Source organism: Microtus ochrogaster, linkage group LG5 (genome assembly GCF_000317375.1).
Source record: "Microtus ochrogaster isolate Prairie Vole_2 linkage group LG5, MicOch1.0, whole genome shotgun sequence".
Classification (NCBI taxonomy): Eukaryota; Metazoa; Chordata; class Mammalia; order Rodentia; family Cricetidae; genus Microtus; species Microtus ochrogaster.
In genome coordinates this window covers 39,751,901-39,773,968 of record NC_022031.1, presented here as the reverse complement: position 1 = coordinate 39,773,968, position 22,068 = coordinate 39,751,901, and the positions used below count along the sequence as shown (strand labels likewise).

Below are 22,068 nucleotides of genomic sequence, written 5' to 3'. Positions count from 1 at the left end.
CCCTGTGAAGGAAGATTGGGTGAAACGAATGGCTGAATCGTGGTGGTTCCAGTGGAATTTCCCTCCGTGCCACTTCAGATTTTCTCAGCCTGTGCCCCTGGTTTAGGGAGGGATATATAAAATCACCTGGAACGTTATCTGGGTTCTGGGCTGCCCTGGACTATTTCCTGCCCTGCCACCCTGGTCCCTAGAGAGAAGTCTTGTTCCCCCATAGATTCCCTAAAATGGCAGCCAGCTGGCTCTGATTGTCCCTGCCTAGATTCCCATGACCTTGCCTGGCTTGGTGCTTTTTACCTGTTCAGGCATCCTGACCTCAGATAGCCGCCTCTCAGGCTCCCTTAGGTTGTTAGGCTGTCCTGATCCACCCCAATGTCAACATGTGTGAACTGCTTCAAATCCTAGGGAGAAATAAACCTGTGGCTGTTGTTCTCGCTCCTCCTCCAGAGTCACAGAGGCAAAGGGTGGTTTTCTGAACTCATAATGGAGGCTGGCCATTGTGGAGTTTCCCCGGAGCGTGCAGCCCCGTGGCCCCTTCCATCTCCTTAGGTTATTCCTCTAGTCAACAAGCATTGAGCAGAAGATCAGCATCTCCTGTTTGAGATAGTCACACAGAGCCTCTACCCTCAGACAGCAAGGAAAATGAACTAGTGCACCTGCCATCTTAGAAACAGCACCTACTCTGCACCAGGTGTCTTGCTCTGTGGTTTGCAATGACTCTTTTGGTAACTCCGGGTATGGTGAGCATCCCATTTTGCAGATGAGAAAATTAAGAATTAGGAAGGTTAAAGAAATGTCCAGGCAGGACCTGGTGGCACAAGCCTGGATGGAATCTTAGCTACTCTGAAGGTTCTGGCAGAAGAATGGCAACTTCAAAACCTGCCTGCAGAGTGAGCTCGCGGCCAGACTGGCTGACCCAGTGAGACCCTGTCTTAAAATAACAGGTGAAAAAGGCTCAGTGCTAGAGCGCTTAGAAAGTAGGTACAAGGCTCTGGCTTCAGTTTGAGTAAAACACACACGCACATGCACATGAGTATGCATACACACACTGGGAAAGGGTAAAAGTTGCTTAGGTATCATGGGTTTGTAAATGTGGAGTACCCAGGCTTCCCCAGTGTCCCGAAGAACATCCTTTTCATCCTCATGCATAGTAAGAGGCCTGGGAGTGCTCTGCTGTGTATTTACTCTGTGATCTTGAGCAACAACTGAATCTCTCCAGTTCCCAAGACTCAAAAAGGAGATCCCCTCCTTGAGACCAAGCTCACAGGAGGGATGGTCAGAAGTCAGCTTCAGACTTGAGTTGTGACCTGTGAAAAGCCCGCGGGCTGCAGGAAGGAGGTGGCTTTCAGGCTGAACTTGCTGGGCAGGGTGAAGGGTGTGCCAACACGGGGCAGGGCGTGAACTAGCATTAAGGAGCAGGGAAGAGGCAGCAGAAGCCAGGCAGAAGTCTGTTTAGCACTGTGGGGATGGGGAATGCAGAAATTGGTCCTGACTGGGAAGGCAGATCACAGAGGCTCCAGAGGCTCTGGGGTCCTTGGGCCTGGAAGGAGAGGCTTGAAGGGTTTTCCCAATGCAAATGATAGTGACAGCAGAGGTCATCAAGAGGGTTGGAGGCCATCGAGAGGGTTGGAGAACTGGAGCTCCCACTGTCTCTGCCAAGCCTCTTTCTTTCATTGCTAGGAAAGATGCAGAAATGCTTTTGCTAATGTAGCCCCAGCTATCATAGCCAGTCTCAGCCCCTTCTGGTTCCTTACCCTTGGTGAGGCCTGTGTGATCTTGAGCCCCTCCTGTGGAGAAATTCCACAGTTGATTTTGCCCACAGCAAGGGTCCTGCAAATTCCACCCAAAACTTTTAAGATGCGGATTAACATGACTGGTCTGTTTTTATAGATGTTGCTTTTACTTGTTTTTGTTTGTTAATTTTTGAGACAGGGTCTCACGTGTTCCAGGCTAGCTTTAAACTTGCTGTGTAGCAGAGTCTGGTCTTGAACTCCTGATTTTCCTGCCTCTACTTCCCAAGTGTTGAGAATTCAGGTATGGGTCACCATGGCTGTCTAGACTGCTTGTAGAACTGGTCACTATATTTGCAAAGATCAATTCCAAGTTCCTTCAGCTCATTTGACCCAAGTTGGAAATGCCTTAGGTGACAACCGAGTCCCATCAGGCTGGCTCAGGACCCCAGTGGCAAATGGTGGGTCTGTATGTTGGCAGTGTGCCTTCTGGGTGCACAGTGGAACAGCAGCTGATGTACCTCGGGAAGACCTGGGGCCAGAAGAAGGATGGAGAGTCTGTAAACACAGTAGTGGGGCCTGAGCCTATTGACGGAATTGTTAAGAGGCTCTGGGGAATGTGTTTCAGGGAAGAAAAGGGAGGCCTTAGGTCTGGGTGGTATGGCTCAGGGATAGAGCCCTTCTCTATTTTTCCCAAAGCTTTGGATCCCATTGTAGCAACTCTCTCCCTCTCCATGCACACACATATCCTCTCTCTCTTTCTCGCTTTCTCTCATACAGGGATGCATGTGTGTGCGCACACACACACACACAAGGCATGCACACACATATACACTCTCTCTCACACACACAGAGGGGGAGAGAGAGAGGGAGATGGAGGGGGGAGGTGGAGAGAGAGAGAGGGAGGTGGAGAGAGAGGCATGGCGAGAGAGAGAGAGAGAGAGAGAGAGAGAGAGAGAGAGAAAGAGAGACAGACAGACAGACAGACAGACAGACACGGGGGGCGGGGGGGGATTTCTTCCTTTCTCTGTCAGGAGCCTCTCTCCGTAAAGAAATCTCTTCCTTACTGCTCTTCCATTTCTAAACATAGCGGTGACAATTAGACGCTGGTTGGCTGAAGCAATCGCTTAGGGCATTGGTAGCTGTGTGTGTGGCATTGCCTATAAATGCAATACAGAGAGGACAGTGATCATTTGATATTATTTAGCAGACAAAATATGAGTCAGTTTTGAAGGAGAAAGGAGTCAGAAATGGCTTTATATTCTCTCTCTACATATATATTTTAAGACAGGATTTCATTTTGTGACCCAAGCTAGCCTCAAACTCACTATGGAGTCCAAGCAGGATTCAAGCTCCTAATCCTCCTGCCTCAGCCTTTCAGGAGCGAGGATTACAGGTGTGTACCGCTAACTCAGCTTCAGTGAGAACCTCAGTGGTCCTCAACCTCCTTAGTTTACTGATGGGTACTCTGGGGCCCAGAGACAGAGAGACACTTAGCCAAGCACACACAGCTAGAACCCAGGTTTGCCAGCTCTTAATACTTCTCCCACTGGGCCTGACTGCCCTGCTGGGGACAAGCTGTGAGGACAGAAGAGGTTTGCATGGCTCTGGGGCTCTTCCAGATCTGTGGAGAAACAGAACTTTGAGAATAGCCAGCAGCTGCTGCTGAGACTCCAACCTGGTTTCTCAGGGCTCCTCAGTGTCCGGCTGAGGCTGAGTCCCAGAGGCCATGATGCCAGAGAGGTTTTGCAGACTCCTGTTTGTTTTATCTTTTTGCTCTCAGCAAGCATCTTCAGACATAAAGTGCGTGGTGGTTTTCAAAGAAAAAACCAAAACCCTGCAAGAGAAATGCAAACTCCCAGAATCCGCCGTGCTGTGAAGAAAACGCAATGGCTTTATGATCTTTTAAGACACACAAGAGAAGGCTTTCTCCCACCAGATGGGAATCTCAGGCCATCTTGCTTCTTCCTGCTTTGCGTGACCAAACCCAATTGTATAAAGCTTTTAGCTTCAAAGCTGAGTTCTGAATAACATTGGCTTAACCTGAAATTTGAAGCCAGCATTTCTCTGCTTCCTGAGAAGGGGCTTCCTGCCCCTTGCTCCCCTGAAGCTAGCTTCCAGAATGTTAATTCTATGAGCCATGGTTGACTAAGCCCAGCACTGGGTCTATTACATATTATTTGATTTGGAGCCGAAAGAAAAAAAAAGATTTAAAGATACCATGCCCCTGTATACCTTTGCACTTTTGCCCATATCTGTCTATATATTTAAGCATACTATCCACGGTGTGAGTTTTTCTGTAGCCTGCCTCTAAGACCACAGCCTCCAATTAAGTCAACATCTCTGAAGCGCCATAGACTGTCACACTGCCTGCCTGGCTGGTCAGACTTGCCCTTGTGCTGGGGATGATTTTTTGTGCTCATTTCTGTAGCTGCCTCTATGCACTGATCTCTTGGTGTAGCTCATACCCACAGTGCACCCACTGTGTGCAGCATCCAGAGGCAGACTGGCATGCCCTTGCCCTCTTGGCAATCAGATTCCTTTTTGCTAGAGTTCTTACCTTGGCTGATACTTGTGCCTGGCCTGGCCTGGTTAGTTTTCAGTTAATGTTTGCCTCTCCCACGGTTGGAACTCTGAGAAGGAAAGGGCTATCTTGTCTGTGGCTGCATCCTTTGCATCAACACTTGCAGAGCTGGCCTGAGGCAAGAGGGAATGGCTGAGTGAAGACCCATGGAGGGATCCCAATTTGCACAGACCAAATTTGCAGCAGGAAGGTGTTGGTTGTAAATGCTTTGCACGGCTACTTCATCCGGCAGCGACAGAGATGAACTAGTGAATAGCGCAGTGTGAGCAGTCCCATGTTTGTTTGTTTGATCTCTTCACGGAAGTGGGCTGTCCTATCGAGATTGCATCCCTCTCCACGGCATCCTCTCTTCTTGTTTGCTTTATAAAAATTTAATTTGCCAGTTGGAGAGATTGCTCGGTGGTTATGAGTACGTATTACTCTTGCAGAGGTCTCTGCACCCGTATCACAACTGTCTATAACTACAGCTCTAGGGGAATCAAGGCCTCTGGCCGCTGTGGGCACCCACAGTTATGAACACATAACCCTCCACACAGACACAACATCTATACGTACACATACTTAAAAACAAAATCATCTTAAGTTTTTAATATTACCTGGCACAGAGTAACTTTTTGAATATTTACTAAATTGAACATGTAATTATGTCTTTAGGAGTGGCCTAAGTCTTTTCATGGCTGTTACTTATTTGTTTTTTGTTTTTTTTTCTTGACATAGAATCTTTTGATAGGCTAGTCTGGAACTCTCGCTATTCCTGCCTTCACCTCCTGAATTCTAAGATTACAGGCATGTACCGCTAGACCCAGCAATCCCATGACTTCTTAAGGAAATGTCACTTAGTTCTTTCCCCACTGATCAGGCATGTGAATGGAGGTGCTTGCGTGGGACAAGTTGGTAGCATCTGGGTCATCAAAGCAGCCTGAGTTCCCTTTGAGTGCAGCCTATGGGTCCAATATTGACTTAGAGAAAGTCACAGCTGGATCAGGCCAGCTCTTTTCCTGAAAGACCCTGTAGAAGTGGGTCCAGGTCCCAGCTAACCTGCTTGAGCCCGCAGTGCACACAGTGTTCTCAAGGGGCCCACGGACCTATTGTACATAACCTGAGTTGGCTCCATGCTCTGAACCCTCACTCTGTGCTGGGCCCTACTTGGTGACCAGTGACCTTGTCCACAGGGATCCAGAGTCAAGCCGCCCTCCCTAGGCTTCCTCAGGAGATGAAGCTCCACCCTCCAGGGCTCTCAGCTTAGAGGGTCTAGCTGGCCAGAAAGCCTCCAGGCAAGGCAGAGTTGGGCCTTCTTGGGGAAACAACCAGTAGGAGAAAGAGAGGAGATCTTGGTGGGAGTTGGTTTCATTTGGAGTTTGCTGGCTGCCTGGGAGGCAGCGCGCAAACTGGAGAGGCTAGCTGAAGTAGGGAGGCAGAAAACAATCTTTTAAAAATTGATATGATCTCCATGGTAGCAAGAAACCTGATGGGTGCTCTAGAGTGCAAGATCACTGGGGCAGAAGTGGCTGGGACAGGATGACTGGACAGAGAAGTTGCTGAGTGGGAGCAAGCTGAGCATTGCAGGTGTGCGCGTGTGCATGTACATGCATGTATGCGTGCGTGCATGCGTGCTCATGGGCATGTGTGTATGCATGCGTGTGTGTGAAATTTAAAACATACAAAAGACGGTTCAACCCCATTTTTCAAATTAATAATTCATTGTATTTTCTTTGACCTAAAAACACCATCCCCAGAGACAGACATGGTGGGCAGCTAACGTAGCAGGATACTTTCTTAACTTGTATATCAGAATAGGCAGCGCTTGCAAGTTCTGAAACAAAAGGCAGATGCATTATATGCAATATTTCTTTTATATTTGTGCTAGAAAATATATATACACAGAATACATGTATCTAAACATTAGTAAGAACACACCAAGCCATCTTTTCTTCTCTGTTTTCACAAAACACTGTGGACATCAGGATCCTGCACCTTGCTCATTCTTCACATAACCGTGGATCCTGAAGGTCTTTGCATCTTGGTTTGCTTGCTGTTCACCGCTGCATGGTTTTCCGTTGTTCCAGTAATGCCACAGCCTGTTTAGCCAGCTCCCTATGAATGAACTTGGGTTGTTTCCAGCCTTTTGTTCCAAGAGCCTTGTGCATCTATCACGTTCCATATACATAAGCCAGCTATAAAATATACTCTCAGAAATGCCGTCTCTCAGGGAGAGTGCACATGGGATTTGGACAGGTTTTTGTCATGTCATCTAGCAGAAGTGTGTGACTGGAATGGTACAAGTGTCCTCCTAGCTTCCTAGAACAGCGTGTTACAGACTAGGCATGATGGTAGTGACGGATGTGCAGGGTGAGGTACAGAAGGGGCGACAACACCCATGACTAAGTCTCTGACTCACCCTGAGCTCAAATCCTTGGGCAAAGAAACTGTGTCATTTCTGAAGGCCTGGAGTTTTCATCTGCAAAGCGGGGGAATAGTAACATACTGAATTAGTTCCTATTTTTGTTTCCGCCATGCAATTCCTCAGGGCAGGTAACTTGGTAATTCCTCATGATTCTGCAAGTTCAAAGCTGCGATGCAGGCTCAGCTTTGTGTGAGGGTGCACGTGCTTGCATGAGAGAGGAAAGAGCTGAGATGAAGAGGGGGAAGAGGAAGCAGGAGGATAGGCACCACCAGACAGAAAGCCAGAGAGGAGGGTGCTACTAATCTCATGATCTCCTCTCCTCCACCCCTTTTACACACTCACTCACTATCAAACCTGCAACACATAAGCACTAGGAGCACAAATACAAACCACGGCACATGTATGAGGGGTCCATGTGGAAAGTCAGGGACAGAACCCCTAACAAATGGGCTTTGCACTGTGTCTAGCATGCGATTATGAGCGGCTGACTCTGCAGTTAGCAGCAGGTGACCTTGTCCCGCAGCCCCTGAATCCCTGTCATGGGCAGGGAGCTGGCTGGAGGGTCAGTCCGGCTCCCTCCCCAGCCTCAGGGTCTGGCCTTTCCTCCATGAGTGGCAGAATAGCCTCCACTTACCCTTTCTCTCTCATGCTCACCAAAGGTATCCAGGAGTCTCCAGTGCCAAACGGCCACTCACTTCCAGGCAGAGACTTCCTCCGGAAGCAGATGCGGGGAGATCTGTTCACACAGCAGCAGCTGGAGGTGCTGGACCGCGTGTTCGAGAGGCAGCACTATTCAGACATCTTCACCACCACGGAGCCCATCAAACCGGAGCAGGTACGCTGTGACTCCTGCCCACGACACCTGCTGCCACCGTGCAGGCCCGGGTTATTCCTGGATGCAGGAGCATCTGTACAGTAAGGCTGAGAGTCTTTGCAAAGTGGGCTTTTTGTTGGTGTTGGCCAAGCTTGGCTGGTCACAACATCCCACAAGGCCAGGAGGATTTGCTCAGGGGGCCTCTGAGGCTCCTTGGCCTGCTAGCTCTGTCTGTAGCCAGCCACAGAGGCACGTGATTCCTATGGTTGCTGGGCCGCTAACAAATGTGTGCTTTCCCAGGGCTCTTTGGATAGGGGTGTATGTGATGAACTTCTGGGCCACTCCAGGTGGTTTTGCCATCCTCTCAGTTAGGAACATGATCTCGATATATAGACTCACTTTGTGGCCTCGGGCTCACAGTAATGGAGTGGATGGATGATATCTCGTGATCTTTGGCCTTTGCTTGGCATCATGGGACTCCTGGCAGGTGTGGCTAGGTCAGGCATGGGGTCAGTCATCAGAAGGCCCTGCTCTGACAGGTAAGTCAGACATCAGCCTTTCTTTTATGGCTCTCTCTGAGATGAGGAGATTTTACAGACCGTTTAGGCAGTTTGCTTTCAGATGGGGAAACCGAGGCCCATAGAGACAAAGCTGCTTGCCTAAGACTGCTTAGCAAGTATTCACTAAGCAAACTCTGGCAACTGTCTAGTACAGGGAAGGCATGGAACTAGATTCTATGTGCCCATCAGTGAGAAGATAAGCTTGGATTCACCCCCAAACCTGTAGATTTGTAGAAGAATCACAGCTTAGTACTAGAGAGATGTCTAAGTTCCTATGAGACTAGCCAGCTTGGACACTGCCATAGTAAACAACAATAGGGATATGAGCATGGAGGAATGTGTCTGGCAGAGCGAATGTCAAGGGCAAAGGCCCTGAGCTGAGGTGGAGAGACCAGGAGTGGAAAGATCCAGTGTGGCTGGGATTCAGGGAACAGGGTGGGAGGTGACGCTGAAGAGATGAGCCTGGTCGTATTCTCTCACAAGTTAAATGACTCCTCCCCTGCAAGTGACATGGCCATGTGCATGGGGAGATGGCCCCATGCCAGAGCCTGGGTTTGTGGAGGAGACTCTCTCAGAGAGCCGCCCTCCACTGCTGGGTCTTCCTGAGAGCTGGTAAAAGCCACATATCATCTGAGCTGTGGGAGACATAAATAAGAGACCAAGGGTCTAGGGCTCTGTGCCTGGCCTGGCTTTGCCAGCATCTCCATTAAACCAGTCTGATTGAAACACAGACACTGAGTGTCGAGTCCCTCTGCGTTTCATGGGAGTCTCACAGAAGTCCTGAAATTCCACTTTATCCATTTAAATGTCTGGGGAGATGGGCCCAAGAGCAGGCATTCACTGGGAGGCATCCCAGAACTGTCCAGGCACCTCCTCGCTCACTCTGGAGCTCGCCAGTCCAACACATTTCCTCCATCTGAGCAGTGGGCCCAGAACAGTGCCAGACTCGGAGGGGGCAGAGGCACAAGCCAGGTGGCATCCCTGTCAGTTCTTTCGCAGAGTGGTGTGATGTGAACTCAGGAGCCACAGACCTGAGAAAGCACGATGGTTGATGTGGAATACTGAAGAGGGGAGGCTTAGCTGTGAGGGCTGCACTGAGGGCAATCGTATTGAGGAGGGAATGCTCCACGGATCCCAGGGCTAAGGCCATACTGGCTCAGGAGGAGACGAGGCCCAGTAGGGAGGAGGCCTGAGCTGCGCAGGCTCTGGGAAGATGTGTTTCGATGGATGGTGTCCTTCAGAGCGCTGTGGCCTGGTGCAGGCCTGACTGTGAGTTCCGAGGCAAGATAATGACTGACTCAGTGTCTTCCGGCTAATCCGCTTCACCTCTCTGAGGCACGCCGTAATGAGGAGAGATGATGGAAGGTGAAGCCGGAGGGCTCCCTGCACACAGGCAGGCACTGGACTATGAATGACGCACCCTCGCGCCCTGTTCCCAGTCACTAGGGACAAATGATGACTTGAGCTGAGCAAGGGGCTGCTGCAGGGTAAGACTCGAGCATCAAGGGTATGAGCTCCTCGAGCCCCCTCCTGCTCACTCTCTTCTGAATGACTGTTGGCGGGTGCTGCCTGTACCCCTTGTGGTTCCCCCATAGTGGTATGGTAGTAATGCCAAGAAGTGGGCCCCTGAGCTGCTGGCCGTGGAGACTGGCCATCTCATCCACTTGCCAGCAAATCAAGTGGCCTGCGTCTCTGTTAGTGGCCTGACGCGGGGCTTGTTGTTTCTTTCACTGAATGATCTAATGGGGGCTATAAAGAGCACGTCCTGACTGAGGAGCTGGGACCTTGCTTTGAGCCCTGCCTCTGCTCTGTTGAACTCTTTGCTTTTTTTCTGGACCTCAGTTTTCTTATTTGTGTAACCACGGTGGACAACGACAACAGCCGCAGCCAATTGACAGTAAGAGCCGAGGTTAGTCACCTCTGCGTGACAGGGACTGAATGCGGCCCACACTGGACTGTCCCTTTAAAGGTCCCCCAAGCGGCTGGGTCATACCGCTGAGGCCCTGTTTATGGATTTGAACTTTGAAATAAACTGTATACCCATTTTCAGGCCCAGGATGGTTGAGGCTATAAGACTAGAGTCTGACCTCAGGCTCTTCCCTGTCCTCGTGTTGTTCAAGATGGTGTCATGGGTCTTTGTGTCCTGGAGGGTTCTGGGATCTGTTCCTGGACTGGCTAATGTTTGCCAGGCCTTCCTCAGACAGTCTGTGGGTCATTCCAGGACATACACGGGCCTGGACAGATTACCCATCCCATTCCTGGGAAAAACATCACTAACTTAATGCCAGGTTGGCCTCGAGGTCACCGTTGGGAGCCTTTCCTGTTAATTTCCTGAGTGGGTGGCCATCTTGGACTGTCTTTCAAGGGAAATTCAGAATCCCCTTTGTCTTGGAGGGAGAGGTTAAGGAGACTCACTCTGGGCCAACGAAGCACTTCCTTCTCAAAATGGCTATTGAAAAAGTAGTTCTGTTTTCCCCAGATGACGGGCGAGTGAAAGTTACCACAGAGCAAGAGAAGTCGGGGGCAAAAACAATCTGCTTGATGTGAGTGCATGCATGTCTGTGAGTGCGTGCATGCATGTGCGTCTGTGTGTGTGTGTTCACAGCTGTGCACAGATGCACATGTGTGTCCAGCAGTGGAATCTGTTTCAGTCAAACTCAAGTTGATGCTGGTTGTCACTGTGGTGGGCACTGGCTGTGGCAGAGTGGGTCCCTCCTCCGGCCACCGGGAGGACGCAGCCGATTGCAGCCTGCTGTATTTACCCTCGGCAGACTATTAACCAACACTAGGCTATTAATCTGGCTTTTGAGCCTTCACTAAAGCCCATAAAAGCTCACAGTTGTCAAATGGAGTTCATTTTAATTTCCTTTCAATCACAGTAAATTATTCAGGTGATAAATCAGCTGGAGCAGCCTCCTGGCTGTAATAGAAACCCTAATTCCTGCCTAATTATCCAGCCCATTGCTGCCAACAGATCAATACGGGAGCAAAATGGAACGGGCCCAGGGCCCTCCCTCCCACTGGGGCAGAGACAGAGAGACAGCTGGGGACAGGGATGTGCTGCTGACCTCCTGGGAAGTTCAAAGGTCATGGGGGGTTAAATAAGGAGATGGCCTATTCCTTGTCTAACAGAAAGCCGCCAGAAGTACCTCCTGTTCTCCGGAGCAGCTTTGCCCACTGCATGGTGGCTCTTCTGTACGCCAGCAGGTGGACTGGTTTCTAACTTGGCCTGCTCCCATGGGCATCCTCCCCGAGGGAAGGGGTTGGTTGTTGGCATCACCCAACAAGACTGATCTTGTTCTTCAGGGGCAGACTCAGAAGCTACCAGGAACCAGAATAGAGGCCTGGGCATTGGGGAGGGATGTGAGGCTCTGGCTTCAGGGGGCTCGTTTTCCTCCCTGGTGTATGTGTGTCCTGTCGTGAGGAGGTGAGGAGGGGTAGGGAGACGGGTATATCAGGCCACACTCACAGGAAGGTTCCTGGGGATGTCTGGAGGGCTGGGCAGATCTGGGCCTGTGGAGATGGTAGTGTTGCCTGGAAAGGGTGTTCTACACAACTGGAAGGGCATGCACAAAGGTCTGGAGGATGCCAGCATGGAGCCGGACTATCATCTGAGCGACAGGAAGTCAGGGACTCAGATCCCAAGTGAGGACATTTGATGTTGCTCCGGGATCAGAAAGCCTCAGAGAATCCAGGTGCTGTGACCCGGACCATGCTCCCTCCTAGGAGTCCACCTTCACTGGGACTTCTTGCCTCTTGCCCTGCCCCGGTGTGGTCATTGGAGCTTTCCTCCCGCAGCCCACCCCGCCACAAGAACTGCTTGTGGTGTCCTTTTCAGAACTGTTCACTGTCCCATGTCCCTTCACTTGCCCATACGATGTTCTTGCTCTGGCTGGGCCTCACCCCCCTGCACTACAGGAGCCGAGCTGCTTCTGTGTCAAGAGGGTTGCTAACCTGTCTCTCAGGCTGGCATGTGCACATGTATGGTACACACCCGCGTGTGGACACGAGGAAGAGCTTGGCAAGTGCCTAGCGGCACTTTCTTTGATGCTGTTCACAACTCTAATCTGCTGCTCACTGGTTCCCTGCATGGTCCATCAGTCCACACCTGAATACACATCCCTGTCCCCTTGGTCCAGGCCAAGCAAGAGTCCTGTCTGCTCTTGTGAGTCACCCATGGCCCCATAAACCCACAGCCCCTGTCTCCTGTTTGACTCAGGCTCACAGAGTGATAACTCTTACCGTAGAATCATAGCCAGTGTGTGCTCGCTGCTCACCACGGGCCGTGGCAGATTCAGCAAAGAGCCCACTCATTGCTTCTTCCTCCCACAAAAACCTCCGTCAGCCCACTATGCAGATGGCACAGCGAAGGTCCAGTGAGACGGCTGTACCATGACTTAGCCAAGGGAGCACAGCAAGCCCAGAGTGAGGATGAGAAATGAGCATCATTCCTCGGCAGGGAGCGACGGGAGTAGAGGGACTGTCTGTGGCAGGGCAGGAGTGAGCAGCGGTCTCACACTCTTTAATGCTGTTTACACTCTAATCTGCTGCTCACTGGTTCCCTGGGAAGAAAGAGCGGTACAGACGACACCCACACACGACACACACTCTTTCACTTCAGTGTCCCTGTCTTTGGATCGAGATGCAGTGTTCAGTAACTCTTACTTTCTAGGTCCCTAAAGGTACCCAGTATGCCTAGATGACCCTCTCTCTTCCCTTCCTGTCATCATCCTTGCTAAGAGCCCCAAGTGTGAATATGACCTGGGTCTGGGGACTCAGCCTTCTTGGCATGCTGTGTAGACACTGCCCCCGAGACACCCATGTGTTCCCAGGCAGCTTTGAAAACACTCTCTAAGCCACTGGGCACTCTTCTCTCTTTCTGTGGATCAAGTGTAAGGGTGGATTCCCCCCAAATCATGTTGTCTGTTTTGCAAGGCAAGGGAAGGTGTCCCCGTATGAGAGCAAGGGGCCCCCAGGCTCCAGCAATGTTTCTCCAGAGTTTCTGCATCTGTGTTGCCGGATTAGACTGGGCCATCCTTAAGATTCTTTTAAGCTTTAGCGTTCTGTAAGGTATGAAATTCATTGGAACCCATCTCTTATTTTTATTTTGATGTCTACATTTCCCCCCTCCTGTCTATTCTACTCCTTTTGATGACGGGCCAATTCCGTGTCTGTGGCATTTAAGATTACAAGGGAATTGTCACAGTGCTGCCTGCACCTTGCTGGGATGCTCTCTCATTCATATATTCATTCATCCATCCTGGAACTCTTGCAGACAGGCCGTGTCAGTGACACTGGCCACCTGTGCTATGGTGTGCAGCAGAGAGAAATAATGGCCGAGACCACCTAAGGCCCTGTGTGAGCGCAGACTTGGGTCAAGGTGTTTCCCCTCAAACTACGCTGGCCATATCTGCAATTTAAAAGAGAGAAACAGTCTGGGGACGTAGCTCAGCTGGCAGAGTACTTGCCTAGCATACACAAAGCCCTGGATTCGGTGTCACCACCAACCTGGGGTAGTAATGCCCAGAATTCCGGCACTGCGGAGGTAGAGGTAGGGGAGCAGAAGTTCGGCTATCTTTGGCTACATGGTGAGATTGAGCCATCCTGGGCCCCACGAGACTCCAGCTCAAAGAATAAAATACAAATTAGAAAGGACGGAAGAACCAGGCATTCTTGTCCAGTAGCTTGGTTAGTTTTGAAGCCACATTGGAGGTTCGGCTTAAGGAATTTAGTATTATAGAGCTCTTCAAAATTATAGAAACAAACCTTTCCTGGTTTGCAAATTATATCTAAGATGCACACAGGTTGTTAACACGGTCGGGACCACTTCAGGTTCCCATCACTGTTTCAAATGATGGGGCCGCAGCACCAAGAGCAACAGTAGAATACTCTGCTGTGTCGGAGCTGGGGAGAGCGGTGTATCCTCAGGGGCTGAAAAGAAGAGGAAACATAGAGCCCAAACTCCCAGAGCTAGTGTCCTGATAGCCCAGGGTGCCCATCCTGGTGGCCCAGGGTGCCTGTCCTGATAGCCCAGGGTGCCCGTCCTAGTGGCCCAAGGTGCCCGTCCTAGTGGCCCAAGGTGCCTGTCCTGATGGCCCAGTGTGCCCGTCCTGATGGCCCAGGGTGCCCATCCTGGTGGCCCAGGGTGCCTGTCCTGATGGCCCAGGGTTCCCATTGTGAAGGCCCAGGGTGCCCATCCTGGTGGCCCAGGGTTTCCGTCCTGGTGGCCCAATGTGCCCGTCCTGATGGCCCAGAGTGCCCATCCTGATGACCCAGGGTGCCCATCCTGATGGCCCAGGGTGCCCATCCTGATGGCCCAGGGTGCCCGTCCTGGTGACCCAGGATGCCCGTCCTGCATTGTTTCTAGTGAATGAGGGGTTGGAGTATGCTGCTGATTTTGGCAGAGACCTGGCCTATGTGAGGTTAGAGTTGTCACTGATACACTGGCAAACTGCCCAACAGCTGGAAGGCCTGCACTATCTGTGGAAAAAGCCGTAGGCCAGGCTCATTCTTATCTTGAGAGAGTAAGAGTAGAATAAGTTTCCAGTAAGAAGTTGAAGCCTCAGACCTGTGCTATATCCAGGTGTGGTTTCTCACATCATACTTTGCATAAGAAACCCGAGTATAAATTTATACTAACTGAATTATATCGGTGTAATCCCAGCGGTGCCTCAGAGAAGCACGTGGAAACTCCCTCCTCTTGACCCTTCTACAACCACGTGCATACTCCATACAGAATAAGCCACAGCTACTCATAATGACCTCACAATTTAAAAGATGCAAACCTAGCAAGGGAATGCGAGTGAGACAGGAGACAGCTGGAGAATCCGACTCCAAGAACCTAAGAGAACAGGAAAATTAAAAGAAACAGTAAAAACCATTATAAAAGACTAAAATATCTTTTAAAAAGATACAGATTAGAAAATCACGTCTAGAAATAAAAGTGGTGGGTACCCATTAGAATTAAAAGTTCAATGACAGGGTAAACGCCCGCTAAGAAACAGCTGAATAGAAAATTAATTGTTTGGGAGACAAGAGTTGAGGAACTAGAAACACAGCAGAGAAAGGTAAAGAGTGGGGGAAATGAAGTCATAAAATCCCTGACTTCACCATAAGCACCACTCTGCACAGGTGTGGCTGAGGGTGTAGCTCGGTCATGTAGTGTCTGCCTGAGATCTTAGGGTTGATTGCCAGCACAACACACACGCACGCACGCACGCGCGCGCGCACACACACACACACACACACACAGAGTCCTGAAATGAATCATCACATGTGCACAGAATCCTGGTGCTGGGGAGGTGGAGCCAGGCAGATCTCTGGGGCTCCCTGGCCATCGGGTCACACCAATTTGAGGAGCTCCAAAACCCAATGAAAGCCCGTCTCTACAAGGTGGGCGGAGGAATGGCATTTGAGGGTGACTTCTGGCCTCCATGTGTACCTGCACACACATATGTGCTGAGCACACACCCGCATACACCCTGAACCCCCTGGAGAGAGTAATACTTGACTTATAATTAAATAATCAATCACTTATCATTTAAGGTGGTGCCTACCACCAAAGCCTCTCACTGAATGGCTAGACAGTGACTTCAGCAAGAGATTAGAGGCTTCCAGCTTCAGCTCTGAGAGGTGGAGTTTAGAAGTTGTCATTTCCACCTTCACTGCAAAAATAAAGCTGAACACATGGGAAATAAACAGACTTTACTGGCATATCAGAGAACTGAGGTCCCAGGGTTAACAGTTGCTGCAAATTGTGAAGAAGCATGGAAAAGCAGAGTTAGAGATCTCCTGCTTACACTGAACCGAGCTCATACTGAAGTCCTATTTGCTGCCATTCCTACCACTTGATATATCATATGAACATTTTAGGACCTTCTTGTGTGTGTGGTGCTGGAGACTGAACCCGAGGACGGGAGGGGGGGTACAAACACTGTACTACTGAGCCATAACTCCAATCTCTCATGTGCATGGTGCATGTTTCGACAGAAAGTGAGGCAAGAGAAAACAAAGCAAGAAGAGAGAAAGTATCCCAAGAAGAACTACACACAACACAGACTTTGGAAACATTCAAGAACTAAAATAAGTATAATTGATACGTTAATTGCACTAGTGGAAAAAGTAGGCAGGCTGCAAAAACATGTGGGTCGTAGCAAATGATGGGGAGACTCAGAAGGAAGAGCTAGGAAGGAAAAGAGGAACCCAAGTCAAGCACACCTCCGCTGGGCTCACTGATAGAGTGCATAAGGCCTAGCAAAGAATAACCAAGCTTGTTGAAGTTGTATCAACAGGAAGTTCCCAAACTGAAATGCAGAGAGAGGGGAAAAAAAGACAAAAAACCCCAAAACCAAACCAAACCAAACCAAACAAACAAAAAAAACCCAAATTAACAAAAAAAGCCCCCAAGCTCTGAACTGCAGGGGAAATATAAAGAGCCACACGCATGTAATGTGAGAAGAGAAAACAAATAAATACCTGAAATGGTAATGGCCAAGAATTTCCCACAGTGAAAGACAAGTGAGTAACCCACAGACACAAGAATCCGAATCTCAGAGAACCCCAACCCATACAGGCACCAAACTGTCCCCGTGGAGGCTTATCACAGTCAAATGTCAGGAGATCCAAGACAAAGTCAACCAAGATATGAGAAAATAGAAAACCACCATATCTCTTGGCGTAGACATACATGCCTTTAAGCATAGCACTCAGATGTCTCTGAGTTCGAGGCCAATCTGAGCTGTACAGCGAGGCCCTGTCTCAAACAAACAAACAAGCAAGTGAAATAGAAATAAAACCCCGCCATGTTGTTAGAGGAAGAAAGTGAAGAATTACAGATATTTCTGGTCGGAAACTGTGTAGACAGAGAATGAGGTTTAATATTTAGTGTGCTAAAGGCTTAAGGTGCACCTCCTGGCAAGTCAGCCACACTCTGGGAGATGGCCCATCCCAGGAGTCAATAGGAGATTGGGGAAAAAAAGGATTGGAAGTTGAGGGCGTAGGGAGGAGAGAGTGGATCTGGGAGGAGTTGGGGGAGGAATGGGGCTCAATATGATTCAAATGCATTATGTGAAATCCTCTAAGAAATAATTTTCAGGGGCTGGAGAGATGGCTGGGAGGTGAAGAGCACTTGTTACTCTTGCCCCCACACAGTGGCTCACAGCCGTCTGTAACTCCAGTTCCAGGAGCTCTGACGTCCTCTTATGACCTCCACAGGTATTGCACACATTTGACGCACATGTATGCAGACAAAACACTCATTCGCGTAAAATGAAGTCAGTTAATCCAAAAACATTAGAAAGGGAGCATTCAAGTATTGGAGAGGAGAATTATCCGAGTCAGGAACTAGCTGCACAAGGAAGGAAGCCAGAGTGAATGAAGATGAAATAAAAGCTATGGTTTTTAATGTTCTCAACTGGTCTAAAGCCAGTGTAACTAGTTTAAATTAATAGTAGTAACATTGGATGGAGTGATTAATATAAATTGACTAATATAAATAGACACAGGAAATGATTGCAACAATGTCCCGGGGGCAGGAGGGAGGGAACGGGAAGTGCCTGTACTGCCTACCGGTGAGGAGAAATGTCACTTTGGAGGTAGGCGTAGCGTTATAACTGTGTATTACAAATTCCAAGGGAAGTACTGTAATTTATAAAACTTTCTAAGAAGAATAAGGGAAGTGTTAACAGAAGAGGCAAAATGGAATTATGGGAAAATGAATAAAGCAAGGGGAGGGTGGAGAGAAGAATGAGACTGCCCAGCAGAAAGTCATAAACAACAAAGATCAGTCCGGTTCTGTAAGGACCACTCTGGACGTAAGTGTTCTGAAGGGCCGAGTGCGTAAGAAAAGTCAGGGGACCAACTAGACATTGCCTACAAGAAGGACACAAAACTTAGGAGAGAGTAGGTTTTATGAAGTCATGGTAACCAGTACAACGGCAAATTAAGAATAATCTAAATAAGATTATTCAATAAGTTATATCGACTGTCAAAATCACGGCTAGTTTTGAGGATTTAGACACAAGTAGAAGAAGAGATAAAAATGGCAGGCAATACTGACAACTACAGCATTCCAAGGTCTCATGCTGACCAGGTAGAGGGCAGACATGTGAGGGGCTATTGGGGGCAGAGGAGTAAATTCAGGGTCCTCTCTAATCCGTGTTGTTAGATGTGACAGAATGCGTGACTTCCAAACCAGAAGAAACAAAGAGAGACACAGAGGATTCTCAGGAGATCCAAAGGAAGATAAGAGGAGGGAGGAAGGGCACAAGAAAAATGCAAGACAAATAGGAAGTTAGATCATAAAGAGTAGAACTCTATGGAAGTAGTCAAATTAAAAACTTTAAGATCCTAAGTCATGTGACATAACAAAAGCATACAAACATGCTATTTATAGAAAGCAACTTGAAACAAGATGAAACAGAAAGAATTCGAGTAATGAAATAGATAATATAGACCCATCAATGCTAGCCAGAAAAGTTGCCTGGTAATAATAGCACCACCAGAGAAAATAAATTCTAAGGTCCCAAACCTCCCCGAAGACAAAGGAGTCGTTTTTTTAATGATAGCAAAAACAACTCCAAGGAAATTAGCAGAGCAATCCCCAATTTCTACACTCTTACCCACAGAGTCTCAAATATCAGCAGCAACAATTACTAGCCCCAAATTCCCCGATATCGTTAGAAGACTTTAAGAACCCAAAGAAACAGTCATGCTGACAAAATACGGGCAGGGATGTTTGTAGGACTCAAGCAATGTAGTGAACAAGCTTCATGGAGCAGCTCACACAAGGGCCAAGTCGCAGAACCACAGGCTCGACATACGGTGACAGAACGTAGGGGACTAACAGCACCCCAGCTGGGACGGCAAGTCCGAGCAACTCCAGCAGCTCACCCTAGACACTGTGTTCTCTGATCACAGTGCAATAAGGTTAAAAAATGCATAGTCCATGGACTGGAGAAGTGGCTCAGTGGTTAAGAGCAGTGGCTGCTCTTCTAGAGGACCCAGGTTCAATTCCTAACAACTACATGACAGCTTACAACTGTTTGTAACTTCAGTTCCAGAGACTTCAACATGCTCTTACAGACAAATGTGCACATAAATAATAAATAAATAAAAGGTAAAATGCATAGTTTAAAGAAAATATATTTGAAGATTCAAAGCAAGGTCCAGTGACATGGCTCAGTGGGTAAAGATGCTTAAAACCTGATGACCCGAATTCAATCCTGGGTACCCACATGGTGGAAGAATAGAATTTCCACAAGTTTTTCTGTGGTTTCCATCTGTGTGTTATGACAACTCAGTACTCACACATGCATGAGTGCACACACACACACACACACACACACACACACACTGTAATTATGAACCAAAGGCATTCATTTCTTGGAATCCTTCCTACTTGTGAGAGTTCTATCTTAATATTTCTTAATAAATCTTACTTTGATTTGATTAAAACAACAATAAAAACAAACCCTGAAACACCCAAAATAAACATCCTGGAAAAAAAAATCCATGTGCTAAAAATTTTAAGTCCTGGTGGAAAACACACACACACACACACACACACACACACACACACACACACACACACACACAATGAGAGTATCTAGCCATGCATCCATACCACAGCTGAGCATTGAAGTGGAACAGCACCTGGAGCAGAGCGTGACCTTGAAAACATTTATGGAATCCTCTGTCTGCTTACCTGCAGACACATCTTCGCACTGTGTGTGTGCAGTGCCCTCTGAGGCCAGAAGAAGGTGCCGTATCCCCTGGAATTGGAGCTATATATGGCTGTGAGCCACCACGAGGGTGCTGGGAACAAACCTTGGCCCTCTGCAGTAGCTGCTAATGCTCTTAACTGCTGAGCCATTTTTTAATACAGCCCCTGGGTGCATTTTCCCCCAAAGGTAAAAGTCTAAGGAAAATTAGAAAGTCTCAGAAAATCAGAAAATGGCCAGCAGAGTCCATTCCAATAAGGTCTATCCCAATACAGTCTATTCCAGAAGGAATGTAATATATTGTAAAAAATCCAAATGGTAAGTCAGTAAATATACAAAAATGGGAGGCTGTCTTCCTGTTCGTCACCTAAACTGCCCCCCACAATGCCAGCGTTAACAGTCGTTCACACCACCCAACTTCTCCACCTCTAAGCTTGTCCTTCAAGGAACTGGAGCTGTCTGGCCGGGAGAAAAGGAAACACAGTGACTACCAAGGGTATTGTCTGACTCAGGAAGGCTCCCGTGGGAGCACAGGAGAAACAGGTATCTTTGTGGTGCAAGGGACAGAACAAGGGCCCCAGGGGAAATCAAGAGAAGCGACTTATGTCTTGGGGAAATGATGGAATTTTTAGTCATGCCTGTGTTCTGAGCTGAGGACCACCACCTGCTGCAGCCTGGTATTCAAACATCTGAGCTCAATCTGACAGCCCCGGGCTCTGTGAGGAGGCTGGCAGTAGACGGCTCTTGGGCGGTGACTCAGGGAATTTCAGGGCAGGTGAACACGAGGTGGAAGGTCTGGAGGAAGCTGGAGCAGTCAGGTGTGTGTGGAAGATTGACGTGGGCAGGTGAGCGGAGACCTGAGGAGGTGTTACAGCAGACAGCAAGGTATAGTCGGGTAAGGCCAAGAATCACGAAGCCTGCAGACCTAGCCTTTTTCAGCCAGCCCCAGAGATAGAAGGGAGGCATGCCTCCCATTGGAGAGGGTACCAGTGACCTGGCACACCTCTTACACTGGTTGTGAGCTTCCTGGAGGAAGCACAGTCTTACTTGCAGCATCTGTGGGAGCCTCCTGCTTTTGGGTTTGATCACTGATTCCTGCTCTGTAGTGGTGAGCCGCGGCTGCGTTCCCGCCCAGCTAGCTTTTTTACACGGAAACTGTATTCTTTTAAACACTGCTTGGCCCATTAGTTCTCGCCTCTTACGGGCTAACTCTCACATCTTGATTAACCCATTTCTATTAATCTGTGTAGCACCACGAGGTGGTGGCTTACCAGGAAGATTCTTAACCTGCTTCCGTCTCAGAGAGGAGAGCTATAGCATCTGCTTCACTGCCTTCTACCCAGCATCCTGTTCTGTTTACTCCGCCTACCTAATTTTCTGTCCTATCAAAGGCCAAGGCAGTTTCTTTATTAACCAATGAAAGTAACACATAGACAGATGACCATGGGAATCCATTAGATTCCCATCACTTCCTGGCAAGGGTTCACTTTTCTACCTTCTTGGATAAAGGTGTTTAAAGATGCTTGAGTATCAGTGCTTTCACCTCAGCCTCCTCATATTTCATGTAGGGACAATGATAACCTTTGTCACAGTGCTGCCTTGATTAAGTGAGATGAGTGTAAAACGGGCTTAGAATAAAGAGCCCTAGAAATCCCAGTAGGTAGGTGTTGTTTTGACTAAATCTCAATGGTTTGGCTTTACTACCAATAAAGACTCCAGAGCCAGATGCTGGGGTGAAAGCCTGCTAGTTCAGAGAGAGAGAGAAAGCCCCTAGCTGGCCTTCCTCCTTAGCCAACGTCCCAGAAGCCTCCTGCCTCCTCCACTGTCTCAAACAAAACTCTTCAAACTCAGTGTCCCTCCCTTCTACTTCCTATGCATCTCTCTATCCATCCTCCTGACTCCCTCTTGCTCTCTATAGCTTTTTATAAATAATTTCATAAATTATTTTTAAAAAATCCTACCAACTGGTTTTTTCTGTGCCTCTTGATCTATAGTTGACTTTGTTTAATCCTGTTAAAAATATTCAGGCAGAAAACTCTTGGATTAAAGGTATGTGCTAGGGCACCACAACTACAAAACAGGTTTTTTTTCCATAAATAATGCAATCTCTGACTTCACAGTGTGATCAAATATCCTACAACAGATAGGGCAGGGTGGGGCAGGATCCAGTTTGCATCAGAATGCCTAGAACTAAGGTAGAGAGGAGCACTGGTCCAGAGGTCCCATCTGCCTGCAGTGGTCCAGGGGCTCCATCTGCCT

General features: G+C 48.6%; 1 protein-coding gene across 1 annotated transcript in view; it reads left to right on the top strand.

Moving 5' to 3' along the window:
- Positions 1 to 22,068, top strand: part of Pax5 (paired box 5) — a 164,981-nt gene that overhangs the window by 44,842 nt on the left and 98,071 nt on the right. Inside the window, exon 6 of the mRNA XM_026786608.1 lies at positions 7,375 to 7,550. Coding sequence (XP_026642409.1) covers positions 7,375 to 7,550 — 176 coding nt within the window. The remainder of the gene's footprint in view (positions 1 to 7,374; positions 7,551 to 22,068) is intronic.